The 14,384-nt window shown below is 36.4% G+C and overlaps 2 protein-coding genes across 5 annotated transcripts in view; one reads left to right on the plus strand and one right to left on the minus strand.

The window, feature by feature from the left end:
• On the plus strand, positions 1-13,634 carry Tmem214 (Transmembrane protein 214). Of its 2 annotated transcripts, none has more exons than XM_023162790.2 (10): positions 1-245; positions 293-450; positions 2,101-2,268; positions 2,393-2,696; positions 6,894-7,313; positions 7,370-7,512; positions 9,937-10,063; positions 10,237-10,490; positions 10,593-10,711; positions 12,799-13,634. In XM_023162790.2, the coding sequence occupies exons 1-10, from the start codon at positions 131-133 to the stop codon at positions 12,917-12,919; spliced, it is 1,929 nt and encodes a 642-aa protein (XP_023018558.2). In that variant the 5' UTR covers positions 1-130; the 3' UTR covers positions 12,920-13,634. The 2 variants fall into 2 exon arrangements, with proteins under 2 accessions (XP_023018558.2, XP_023018559.2); XM_023162791.2 differs by having other exon boundaries at positions 2-245; positions 299-450.
• The window catches only part of LOC111507483 (deoxyribonuclease TATDN1), a 147,547-nt gene continuing 145,961 nt past the window's right edge, over positions 12,799-14,384 (minus strand). For all 3 annotated transcript variants that reach the window (XM_074186223.1, XM_074186224.1, XM_074186222.1), the window contains exon 6: positions 12,799-13,746. In XM_074186223.1, coding sequence (XP_074042324.1) covers positions 13,629-13,746 — 118 coding nt within the window. In that variant the 3' untranslated portion in view covers positions 12,799-13,628. The remainder of the gene's footprint in view (positions 13,747-14,384) is intronic.

Consider the following 14,384-nt stretch of genomic DNA (forward strand, 5'->3'; position numbering starts at 1 on the left):
TACTACTTTCACAACCCTCCACGTCCCGCATCTTTTAGTTTTTTTATGCTTGCTTTGACGTATACAGCTGTTAGCAGTTGTGTTTGGATTTCTTGATTCTTTGAGTTATTTTTTTAGGGATAACGAAAATATGTCAGGCCAATGGGAAGTTGTTAGTAAGAAGAAAGACAGAAGTAGCAAATTACCGGTTCCTAAAGCAGGGAAAACTGCGAATCCAGTGAATGGGTTGAAACAAGACGAAGTTGGTAAGTAACCTAAAAAGCTATTGGGTTAGTTTTGCTTATGACTCTAGTTGTAGCACTGAAATCACAAGCACCAGGAGCACTGGGAAACAGTAACGATAATAAAAAGAATCAGTCCGTTAATAAATCTAAGGAAGTGAAGAAAAGGAAAGAAAGACCACAGGACAAACCTAAGCCCCCAAAGTCTATTGAAAGTGCCCTTAATTCTGTGAGTATTTCAGATTCAGGAAATTATTTGGTAGTGAAACTTTCAGACAATATGGTCTAATCAGGGACTCAATTCTTCTAGTAGGTGGAACAGCCCCTTTGTTATTGCTGATAAGATACTGTTATCTTATAACTGTTTTTGATATCACTACAACTATATTGTGAAAAATCTATGAAAAATTATTGAAACTGAAGATAAGTAAACGGTTTCGAAGGAAACAGCTTTTCTACAAATTCTTAATATGTCTTCAGCCAATACATATCTCTTGCAAAAGGCAAACTTATATCTACTTTACTAATATTCACAATAGCATAAGTTTGCTATACCCGGTTAAAGAACCTTTTGTATGCACCAAAGAAACCCTAAAGTTGACCTACAATGCTCTACTGAATATAGGTAAAAAGTTTTTCAACAAATTACCAAAAAAACATCACTGACTGTGCCGTACCTCTTGAAAGACCATGAACACAAAACATGAGTTTTTGGATACCCGTCAAATTTTCTGAAACTGGAAGAAGGTAATTTTAAAACAGTTTTTCAGGTATTCAAAACTTGGCTCATTTTTGGAGACTCTTGAATTGTGAATTTCCAACTGTTGTATGTGAAACGTTATTTTGCAATAGAGGTATCAGTTGTGAACGTCATAAGAAATACATATTAGATAAGAGTGTTACAAATCCATATATAACTACCGCATTTTGCAATCTCCTTGGTACATGTCTGAAACAAAATTTCTTCAAATATAATGATAATTTTTTCTTTCAAAACTCAGGTCTCCCTATGGGCTTACCATTAAGTCCCATTCTGGCAGACACTTTCATGGACACACTAAATACCCACATCATTTCACAGAAACATATTGTGTTTTGGTTCAGATATGTTGATGATGTACTGGTTGATTTTGATGGTTCAAACAGACAATTTAATCTCAATTTTCAAATGTTTCTCAATAGTCTGCATAACAAAATTAGGTTCACAGTAGTAATTGAACAAAACAAGGAGCTTAACTTCTTAGATTTGAATATTTCAAGAATTGTTAATGGTTTCCAACTCAATATCTACCGGAAAAACACGTTCTCAGGCTGTACAATTTCAACAGCTTTTACAAGTAATAATAATTTAGGTGGAACCCTGTCCCAAACGGGATAGAATGAAAAAGTCAGGTATATATAGAATAGAGTGTGGCGAATGCTCTGCAGTATATACAGGCCAAACTGGTAGACATTTTGAAATAAGACTGCGTGAACTACAAGATAAATGAAAATAACCTCAAAACCATACATATATGTAATAAAGGGAGAAAAATTAACATGTTAGAGGTTATAGAAATTAACAAATCAATTGAAAACCAGAAATATATATCCCTAAACGAGCAACTTGATTTATGTAGGTCTCGTCTCTTGAATTTATGAGTTTAATAACCCCTAGAATGTTCAGGGTGGTATTTTAAGTTGTCATCCTGTCTCTCAAATACCTGTCCTTGTAGCATACCTGAAAATTCTAATAAAATCGTTGTTTCAAAATTCAGACTTCAGTTTTATACTTGATAATGGGGTCAAACCCGAAACCGCTCATAGAAATAAAATTTACCAGTGGTATTTAGACAACAGTGTTTTTAATCATTTCATTTAAGTATTATTTATTTTCCAGATTGATGCAGAATACTTTCAGTCCATCTTCGATAAGACCAAAAACCAGTTTCCTGATGCCCCCATTGTGTGGTTGAAAGAATTGGTGTATTTTTTGAATAAAAAATTATCGCTCGACGTTCAGGATGTTTTATTTCTTTCGAAACCACAGGGTTATCCACTCAGTATTGTAGGTGGTATATGTGGACGATTGTCAAAATAGTCGTAATGAATCGTATGTTGATGAATTGAAGCTATTTTGACGATCGCCCGTGTGTTGAAAATATTTCAGCCTTTTCAATTGATTTTTTTAGGTGCCTTCCGAGATAAAAGCCGTCATTGAAAAAGCATTGAAAGAAGCCGGTAGAAGCAATACGCAACTCTTTTTTGATATATGTCTGTCTTCTATGGCCACCGATATGGCCAAAGGGCTGCCCGCTCTAGGATATAAGCTGTTTTTGCAGCAAATCGCATTGAGCGAACCGAAGTTGGTTACTGAGAATTTGAGTAAACACGTTGTTTTGAGGGTGTCCTACCAGAACAGACTGAATATTGGTTTGTCTATTCTTTGGTGTGTGGGGCACGTCGGATACAGTGATTTCAACAGCGGATTATCGGGTGAGCTAATTTTGGTGAATTTTTGTTTTTCCGGTTCGCGCTAGTTTTTGAAAAAAAATTTATTACACCTGCATATTTTTTCCTGTTGATCACGAATCTGAAGTAAAAAGTAGGCGTTGTGGTGTGCTTTCATTGAACATTGAACTAGACTCTAGCTGTACTAGTACTAGACTCTTGTTGTACTAGTACTAGACTCTAGTTGTACTAGTACTAGACTCTAGGTGTACTAGTACTAGACTCTAGGTTAGGTGTACTAGTACTAGACTCTGGGTGTACTGGTACTAGACTCTAGTTGTACTAGACTCTAGGTGTACTAGTACTAGTCTCTAGTTGTACTAGACTCTAGTTGTTCTAGACTCTAGTTGTTCTAGACTCTAGTTGTACTAGTAATAGACTCTAGTTGTACTAGTACTAGACTCTAGTTGTACTAGACTCTACTACTAGTACTAGACTCTAGCTGTACTAGTGCTAGACTCTAGCTGTACTAGTACTAGACTCTAGGTGTACTAGTACTAGACTCTAGTTGTACTAGTACTAGACTCTAGTTGTACTAGACTCTAGGTGTACTAGTACTAGACTCTAGGTGTACTAGTACTAGACTCTGGGTGTACTGGTACTAGACGCTAGTTGTACTAGACTCTAGTTGTACTAGACTCTAGTTGTACTAGTACTAGACTCTAGTTGTACTAGTGCTAGACTCTAGCTGTACTCGTACTAGACTCTAATTGTACTAGTACTAGACTCTACAACTGGACTAATACAATTAGACTTTAGTTGTAAAACTCCAGACATCATCAGAAGATGGTAAATGAGATTTTGCCGAAAAGTTGTGAACATTCTGATTACATGGTCAGTTATATGTTTATGCATGTAAATATAAATGTAGAAATATAAATAAGTAAACCAAAAAAATAATCCTTATGAAGATAAAAAACACAGAACACGAAACCAAACCCGAGAAAACAGCTCATCGTAATTTGTCCGTGAGAAGTACTTCAATAATAAAATCACTTTACATCTCTTCATGCTCATTTTGATTATATATACAGGAAAATTACTAATAAACTATATTTTTCCCCAAGATTTTCATCTCGGCTTTCAGTCTACTCAAAAATTACATTATATAATAATTGTTATAATCCAACCCCATTTTGATTATTGTGCTAGTTTTTATACTTATCTAACCAAAATGAGGTATCGGCTTTACAAAAGTTACAGAATCGTGGAATGATAATTATTTTACAAGGGAATAGGTATACCAGTATATCAAATATGTTGAGTACATTGCAGTGGCTATTTCCCAGAGACTGTGTGAGTTAGCAATGATATTCATTTTCAAACTAACACATAACTTGCTTCCAACTTATTTTGAAGAATTCTGTATATATAAATCTCAAATTCATAACCACTCAACAAGGGCGAGTAGCTCTCAAAAATTCCACCTTCCTCGAACTAATTTGGCTAGTTCGATGACGTCTTTATGTCATAAAGGTTTGAATGAGTATAACAAACCCCACTTTCGTTGAAAGATTCAATAAATGATTTCCAATAAAAAAAAAACATGAACTATATAAAATTCCATCCCTGATTTTTTTTTCTGTTTGGTAATATATTTATTATGTATATCCTCATGTTGAAACCATTCTGGAATCATTGAAAAATGCGTTTCTTTTTTTTTCTTCTATCATATCATCATTTTTATTATTTATGTCTTTTATTTATATATTTTTAAAATAATGTATGCATATTAGGATGTCCTAAAGAAATCAATAAATATACGATAGGTTGCCTTTTATGTTTCGGGATTTAGCAACCCTAGTGTTGCAATCTGGCAACTGACAGCTCTATTGTAAAGTTGGACATTTTTTGAGGTTATACGTACGCAGAACGTTCTGACATATGCGCGCTATTTGTGTTGTTTACAGTAACTTAAAAAATTCATCTCGGCCCAGAAATGGAATTAAATCGTGAACATTTTCGTGCGATTATTTTTTACAACTTTCAATGTGGATTAACTCAGCAACAGTGCATGGATGAACTTAATTCAATTTTTGGCGATGAAGCTCCATCAACGACCAGTGTGTATCAATGGTATGGTGAATTCAATCGTGGTCGTAGTTCACTCCAAAACGAATTTCGTGAAGGTCGTCCAAATTCAGTTGTTGTTCCGAAAACCATTAATGCTGTGCGCGAACTGATATTGCAAGATCGTCATGTGACCTGTCGTGAGATTGAAACAACCTTAGGCATTAGTGGGACCAGCATACATTCAATATTGCATAAACATTTTACTGTCAAAAAAATTTGTTCGCGTTAGATCCCACACAATTTGTCAATCGCTTAAAAAAAGGCTCGTGTCGATTGGTCGAAGGAAACGCTCAAAAAATACGATCGCGGTGCTTCGAAACACGTCTATGACATCGTGACAGGTGATGAATCGTGGATTTACGCGTATGAGCCCGAAAGTAAACAGCAGTCGAGTGTATGGGTGTTTCAAGACGAGCCAAATCCAACAAAAGTTGTTCGCGCCCAAGCACTGTTTTTTCGGGAAAACTGGACATTACGCAACCGTACCTCTAGAACAACGCAGATCAGTCAATTCTGAGTGGTACACAACCATTTGTTTGTCAGTTGTCTTCCAAGAAATCAGGAAAACCAACCGCCGAAGACGGATCACTCTTAACCACGACAATGCGAGCTCTCTCTCACACATCGGCTCAAACAACTGCATTTTTGAGCACCCAAAACATCGATTTGATGAGTCATCCGCCGTATAGTCCTGACTTGGCACCGAATAACTTCTTTTTATTCCCGCAAGTATAAAGCAAACTGATGGGTCAACGTTTTTCGGCAACTGAAGAAGCGGTTGCTGCATTCAGAATGCATGTTTTGGTGATACCTCAATCAGAGTGGCAAAAGTGCTTCCACAATTGGTTCAAACGCATGCAAAAGTGTATAGATCTTCATGGGGAATATTTTGAAAAACAATAAAGTGATTTTTGATGATTAATATTTGTTTTTGTTCTCTAATCCCGAAATATAAAAGGCAACCCTCGTATTATAATAATAAAAACTATAGATAATAATAATCACCACCACTCCACCGTGTCCATAGGTAAAGAACTGTATACTTTGATATCTGCATAGTGTACTCCACATTTACAGAAAGTGGTATTATATTTAGGTATACTCAGATCATTTGAAAAATTATCATTGATAGTTAGTTGAAAAATTACTATTAAACTATTTAGTGAGACATACTAATGACTGGAAGTATAGAGATGCTTAGGTAATACGTTGACTGTTCAAAAAATGAGGTGAATGTTCAAATTTCGCGGGCTTCCTACATTCGATTATCGATTGTTTTATGTTGGTACACTCGTCTCGGACATATGTTCACAATTTCAGCTGTTTAGCATGTTTAGTTTGTGTTTTTCGTGTTCGGCGATTTTCTGCTTTCGAAAAATAACGGACAAAAGAATTTTCATCAAATTTTGTGATAAAAATGGAATTTAGTGCTCAGAAACACTTGAAATGTTACAGTGGAATACGGCGATTGTACTTACTTTGCGTCAGAAAAATGTTTGCAAGTGGTACAAACTTATCACAGAAAGCCGAGAAAATGTGAATGGCGACACTCGTTCTGGACGCCCCAGCACATAACAACCAATGAAAACGTTGAGAATGTGAAGAAAATTGTTATTGAGAATGGTCGAATTACTATTAGGGGCCGTCCTTTAATCACGTGAGGCTTGAGAAGGGGGGGAACCAAAAATTACGAAATGGCGACACTCGTTCTGGATGCCCCAGCACATAAAAAAAACCAATGAAAACGTTGAGAATGTGAAGAAAATTGTTATTGAGAATGGTCGAATCACTATTAGGGGCCGTCCATTAATCACGTCAGGCTTGAAAAGGGTGGGGATAGCAAAAATCACGAAATATCACCAGGGCGAGGGGGGTGTAGTAAGATATCACGTGTATTTATTTTTTTCGTGAGACGCGCGATTTCTACACCGAGAAGCGACGTGTAATGTGACTTTGACTCGCCTTATTTTTTGAACAGACAGCCTGTATATTCCGTCACAAGACTCTGGTTCACAGATACGTCGTGCTCTCCCGACCAACGTTTTAATCGCCCCTCCCTATCAATATTGTCTACTAGTGCGAGTGATAACAACCCTTGATCCTTTCCAGTTTTCAAAGATCTCTTCCTGCCACTCATCGAAATGAAGAGCTACTCCCGCTTCGTCTTGACCTACCTCCTCGACCTCGTCACCAACAATAAAGACGTAACCGTGACAAAAGAAGACTTCCTCCTGCTCGTCGATACAATCTATTCGACCAAAAAGACTCTCCCCGTGGATCTCCTTCAGAAACTATCGGGCGAGGTTCCGAAACTGAAACGTTTCCTCTTCAGCAATACTAAAGAAAAGTACAACAACTACGTCGAGGTGGTCCTCAAAAGGATAGTCGCCAACAGTAGTGAGCCGTACAGGAACTGCCTGTGCGAATTGTTGATCGATATCTTCCACAAGGATCAGACGACGCTAGCTAGCTGGGGGAAGGTTTACGGCAAAACTGTGGTGGCGAGCGCGGTTCTTCTGGAATACATATGTAAGTGATGGTTGTTGAGGTAACGAACGGTTTGAATGATTTCTCGCCGATTTTAGTTAATGATTGGGATACTGTTTCGAAGAAATTGAACAGGAACGCTCTCAAGAGCGTTTTGGACAGTTTCAAGTCAGCGAACGATGATCTCAACTTGAAAAAACGGAAAGAAGACGGACTCAAAGCCAGCATTGTTGCTATCCAGGTAAGTGGCCAATAGTAAATTAGTTACTGATCATTACGATGCTGAAACTAGCTATTTATTAATCCTTCACTAATTACAGTTGATTAGAGTATACAATTGTACGACAACAAATTAGAGCTAAACTAAATCAATTTTGGGGGTGCCAGAATATCATACATCGTCCTTTTGTTCCAAAATTGATGTTCTATGAAAATTGAAAGTGAATATTCATTTTCACTTGGAATATGCTCTTATCAAAGCCTGGTTCATACTTTGGGTGGAATTATTAATCTTTGGCAGTGCAAAATTCAAGTCATGGTACGATAATTTTGTGAAAGTGGATCCAACTTACAGACAAAAAATACTCAAAACATCTGCTGCCAACAAAAAATCATCAATGTATCAACTGTCACTGGAAATAAAGGAACAAGGTATTATAAGGGTACCTGTCGATATAACAGATGACAACATGAAAAAGTTTATGCATAGATGCACAAACTCGATGGAGAGACAGCTAAAACCTAATCAATTCAAGCCACATGACGAAACAATACATTTTATATGATTGGTGTGGAATCCCATCTTCAACAGCTAGTTTATGAAATGAACTTTTAGTCATAACATATAATCGTTGATAGTTTCATCTTTAAATTAGAGAAACGTTTCGGCTTTTTACGCCGTCGTCTATTGAAATTTCTTCCTGACGGAGGTACCTATAACGTTGGCGATTACACAGACCTTTGAAGATGCTACCCACTTGCACCAGCGAAACGCAACCAAAAAAATCCTAAAAACCTGAAACCATAAACAGTTACTGTATCTGGCTTATTCATTATTTTCAATCATATTATTATTGATCATTATTTTACCAACAGCAATTGCAAATACCGTAATGCAAGCGCGTAAAAATTGAAAATACACCAAAGTAATTGCAAATGCGCATGTCCACTCCTAAAGTCCATAGTTCCGAGACAGTACCGAAGAAGTAACTTCTTTCAATGAACTCCTGAAATGCTGAATGCCGAAAATTGCACTTCTTTCACGCCGTTTCTTCTGAATGAACAAAATGGCAACACTCACTTTTGAAATAAACTGCTCCTATCAAGATAGCAAAACCTAATGTTAAAATTCATAATCTTGAAGAGTGGAGATTAACCAGTCACACGGAAAACATTCTCGCCAGAAACACCTGGTAGTTACAATTTACTGAAATCTTGAAAAGGGTTATCTGGGACAGTTTCTTCAATGAATGAATCACAAAACAGGCTCCGCTCTCAGAACTTTCTGAGGTTTTTCCTCCATAAAAAAGAGGAAGGTTATGTTTGGGTTGTTATCATTGAATAATGCGAGGCGGCTGTGGTCTGCAGACGTTTTATCTTTTGCGTCTGTGTTCTCAACTGATGGAAATTTCTCCCATGAAGGAATTTTCGTGGAAAAATATGACTAATAAACGATTTTGGATAAACTATAAATGAAATCCTTATCTGATATCGTTTATTGGAAAAAAGAGGAATATTTATACTTTGTTTAATTCATCTGGTTATTTCGTCACAGAATTCCTTGACATTTTTGACATTTCACAAAAACTATAAACCTGTATTGATACACAATACACAATATTGTTTATTGATAATAAAGAACTGATATTATAAACGTGTAGAGTCAAGAAAAACAAGAAAAAAAAAGTTCAATTATAGAAAAATAATTAAAAATTCCATTTTAGAGAGGTTATATATTTTATATCGAGTTATTTTTAAAAATCTGATGTAACTGTTTCATGATCCATATAAAATGAACCTAAAAATATGAATAATTTTACTTTCTCCGTTCTTTGTTAGTTGAGAAAATTAATGGATATATTTTCAGATTTTTCACATTTTAAGTACGTGGGCGAATCATACAATTTTAAAGAGGTTCAAGTGGACAAAAATTGAATTTCGCGATTAGAGGTTGGGTATACTGATACTACAGGTTCTTGTTTTGTTGTTCCGTAGTCGTGATTTTGCTCATTATTTTTCTACGTTCTAGAAAAGTTTGTGAGTGTGGTTATGTGCAACTAAGTAAATTAAATATTTGTTTCTGAACAGATAAACATTAATTTGGGTGGCGATTTTCTGCAATACACACTTTCATTTCGAAATTTTGACTGTATAATCTGATAAATATTCATCAGAAAACAAACCCAGGCAATTTTTTTATCCTCTAGACAAGCCGATCGATATTACTGTCATTGAAATGACAATGCCTTCAAAGAAATCAAAGAAAGGAGTGGTAAATATCCTTTAATTATTTTTGTGGGACTTCAAGCATGATTAAAAGACCTGGACATTTGTTAGGTTCAAAGTTCATATATTAATTTGTTGGTGTTTCATTAGAATCTTTTCTCGGCATTTTTTGTCTGGTTTATTGAAATTGCAACGAAGTTATGTGTAATTTCTTTTTTAGAAAATCAACGACAAGATGACTGCCAAAAAGAAGTCCAGTTTCCCACTGAAAACAGTAATACTGATCATTTCTTTGGCAATAGGAGGCCTGGTTTACTTCGATATCAAACAACACGGCACTTGGAAAGGTAAGAATTTGCAGTATATGTAAGTCAAGATTATGTCCAGCATAATATTGGTTAATATCATAATTATCAATGATATTTGCCGCTGCATTTCGAGGTCTGTTGAAAACATATGTAACCACAAGTTTTATATGAACTATACTGAAATTTCATCATAACGATACGTTAAATTGCAGACAGCATGACTCGCAGTACTCTGAAGGAGTATCGTGTTTGTGAATTTGCGTGCCTTGCCGTGAACAAGACAAAAGAGGGTTTCGGCTGGGTGGACGGTAGATTTGAAGAGGCTTTCCCCGAGTACCACCACGTCGTGAGATCTGTCTCAGAGCAGTACATTGAGTTGCTCGTCAATCTTGGGAAACTGGCCCGTAACGGGGCCTTAAACTTGAAGGATGCTGTCGTGGAACAGTACCCCATTGTGCTTCAGTCGGTGAGTCAACTTATCCTGATTACCATTGAATTGATGCCTGACTATTACTTACATTTCTCTCTGTTCGTATTTTATATATTGATACTTTGTTTTTTTTTTCAGATTGAAGCCCAAGTTCCGGGTTTAATAGAGCAGTCGCAAAACGCTGTGAGCAATGTTTACTCGTATTCTATTCACTACTTCAATAGAAGTATTGATTTTCTCAGAAAAGAGGTTTTTGTGTAAGTACGAATTACCATTCAATAATTTTAGATTGGCTTTCTAACCATATCTACAAAAAATTTCACTTGCCTGAATAAACTTCAATAGCAAACTGGAACATTTTGCAAATGTGTAGGACTAATATTACAAGTCCAACGTAATGTGCAAATGAATTTTTTTATACTTTAAACAATTTCCAAAAGGTGCCAAATTGTCTGGTTCCAAATGGTGCCACAGATTCTGAATATATTGAGAATCAACTGTCTGGTTTCAAATGGTGCCAAACTGTTGAGTTTCAAACGGTGCCAAGCTGTCTGGTTCCAAACGGTTGGATTCCAAATGGTGCCAGAACTTCTGAATATATTGAGAATCAACTGTCTGGTTCCAAACGTTTTCAATCTGTTGGGTTCCAAATGGTGCCAAACTGTCTGGTTCCAAATGGTGCCAAGCTATCTGGTTTCAAATGGTGCCACAGATTCTGAATATATTGAGAATCAACTGCCTGGTTCCAAACGGCGCCAAACTGTTGAGTTCCAAAAGGTGTTAAGCTGTCTGATTGCAAACTGTTGGAATCCAAATGGTGCCACAACTTCTGAATATATTGAGAATCAACTGTCTGGTTCCCAACGGTGATAAGATGCATGTTTCAAAACTGTTGGATTCCAAATGGTGCCAGAACTTTTGAATATATTGAGAATCAACTGCCTGGTTCCAAACGTCAATCTTTTGGGTTCCAAATGGAGCCAAACTGTCTGGTTCCAAATGATGCCAAGCTATCTGGTTTCAAATGGTGCCACAGCTACTAAATATATTGAGAATCAACTGTCTGGTTCCAAACGGTACCAAACTGTTGAGTTCCAAAAGGTGTTAAGCTGTCTGATTGCAAACTGTTGGAATCCAAATGGTGTTACAACTTCTGAATATATTGAGAATCAACTGTCTGGTTCTCAACGGTGATAAGATGCATGTTTCAAAACTGTTGGATTCCAAATGGTGCCAGAACTTTTGAATATATTGAGAATCAACTGCCTGGTTCCAAACGTTGTCAATCTTCTGGGTTCCAAATGGTGCCAAACCGTCTGGTTCCAAATGATGCCAAGCTAGCTGGTTTCAAATGGTGCTACAACTACTAAATATATTGAGAATTAACTGTCTGGTTCCAAATGATGCCAAACTGTTGAGTTCCAAAAGGTGCTGAGCGGTCTGGTTCCAAACTGTTGGATTCCAAATGGTGTCACAACTTCTGAATATATTGATGCCTGATAAGATGCCTGTTTCAAAACTGTTGGATTACAAATGGTGCCAGAACTTTTGAATATATTGAGAATCAACTGTCTGGTTCCAAACGTTGTCAATCTTTTTGGTTCCAAATGGTGCCAAACTGTCTGGTTCCAAATGATGCCAAGCTATCAGGTTTCAAATGGTGCCACAGCTACTAAATATATTGAGAATCAACTGTCTGGTTCCAAACTGTTGAGTTCCAAAAGGTGCTAAGCTGTCTGGTTCCAAACTGTTGGATTCCAAATGGTTTCCAACGGTGATAAGATGTCTGGTTCAAAACTGTTGGGTTCTAAACGTTGTCAATCTGTTGGATTCCAAATGGTGCCAAACTGTCTGGTTCCAAATGGTGCCAACCTATCTGGTTTCAAATGGTGCCACAACTACTAAATATATTGAAAATCAACTGTCTGGTCCCAAACGGTGCCAAACTGTTAAGTTCCAAACGGTGCCAAACTGAAATGTTACTAGTTTCATTGCTTTTGAACGCATTTCAGTGGGAATTTTAACGTTGTTATGTTGGATATACAAAATTACCAAAAATGACGTCATTCTCTTCTTAACGTGAACAGCCTATACTACCTTCTAATCATGGCTTGCTTTTTTCTAAACACTCAGTGGTGAATTATTTCAATTTTTTTTGTGGAAAACATGAACATAAATGTCAGTGAAACTTTCGGGCAACATAAACCTTAAAATTATTTGGACAGCAACAGATGCATACCTGTCTTCACTCCGTTAATACAGACTATTTTGTCCCGTTTGATAATAATGCATTATAAAATACATTCTGGTAGGCGATGTACTTCATATTTTTTTTTTTTTTCAGCGGACAACTTTCTCCTGAAAACGTTCAGAAAGTGGTAGTGGATGCCTTGAATACAACCCAACAGAAAGCGGCTGAATATTATCACTGGATCTATGAAAAAGTTCAGACGAGCATCAGATGAATTTAGCTGTTGCTCGATTTTTAACCGTTTAATTCCTAGACCGATTTATTCTCACTTTTTACCATTGCATTTAATTGTTTTCATTAGAATCTATGAATTTTACGGTTATTTTCAATAAGTAAAAGGAGCTCTGGAGGATAGCCCAGTCAATTTTATTATTGAATAGTAGTCCGGGGATGTTAGCGTTACCTTTGAACCAACTGAAACGTAATTTTTGGTTTTGATGAAAGAATTTGTAGAGAAGCGAAATTTTTTTGGTTTAGTTTTGTTGGTTCGCGACTTCATTGTTGGTATTTGAAAAAGGAGCTCCAAACTGTAAGGCTGAATTTCTCGTATGGATACTTGAAAAAGTCGTCTGGTCAGTAGAGTTGATTAAAAACTACTAAATTTTGGTCTTTTCGCAAAAGTATTTGAAGATGTTATCAAAACTTCTCGAACGTGGGTACGTTTTTTTAAGCAAGTTGATCCTTTTTTTTTTGGGTGTTAACTTTTGAGTATTTTTGTGAAGACTATAACTTTTTATACTTTTTTTACGTTTAATTGAAATAATACAATATCGAAATTGCGTTAAGGTCAGTTTGTGGGGGGTGGTAGTAATTGACATTGAACGTACGCAGAAATTGGTATGATGATGAATTTTATTCCACTTTTTATACGTTAGTTTGTAAGATCAAAACGTGTATTTTGAATTTGTTAATATATTTTGTTATTACGAGAGATTACTTTTATTGTCGAACAGGAACAAGTCCAAAGTGTTTTGGTAGATCTTTTCGCAAAACTCGTCGGCGCTTACTTGTTTAATTGTCGATACAATGTCGAAAACTTGCCTGAAATGAAAAATGAATGTCTCAAGTTCGTCCTAAAATTCAGTTATAAAATGATGACTATCGTCAAAAACTGGTATATAGAGGAATATAAACTTACACAGCCGGAAATAACTGTGTCAAAACTATTTTTAGTTTTTTTGGCCATGGTTTGTAGGTTTCATGTCTGATGTTTCGTCTACAACTGTGGTAGACATTATCAAAGACAGTTAGGTAACGGTTGAAGTGCTTGAGTGGTTACCATCACAGAAACTACTCCGGTTTCATATTGTTATTGATGGACGTGGCTTGGTTTCTCTTGATTGAATCACCTGACCTTGTTTGTATACAACCAAGGTTAGGCAGCCAGATTTTATTAATGTTAATTGCCTCTTCCTTTATATTGAAATTATCCCTGTGTTTCTGAATGTCTATTGCTACTCTATAAAGTCTTGGTTAGTAATTTCGAGTATTACCATGTCTTTGAATGTGATGTGAGTGCCTTCTTTGTTGTCTACAGCATGTTCGGCTACAGCTGATTTATCTTTGGTGACAATTTTTCTGAAGTTCAGAGAGATGGGTAACCACACTTCTTTTTGTGGTTCCAATGTAGACCGACCCTCAACTACAAGGCAGGCATGAAAACCTGCGGACTATGGCTA

This window comes from Leptinotarsa decemlineata, unplaced genomic scaffold, assembly GCF_025532065.1.
Source record: "Leptinotarsa decemlineata unplaced genomic scaffold, Ldec_3_MD MMD2_tig00078422_RagTag_RagTag, whole genome shotgun sequence".
Classification (NCBI taxonomy): domain Eukaryota; kingdom Metazoa; phylum Arthropoda; class Insecta; order Coleoptera; family Chrysomelidae; genus Leptinotarsa; species Leptinotarsa decemlineata.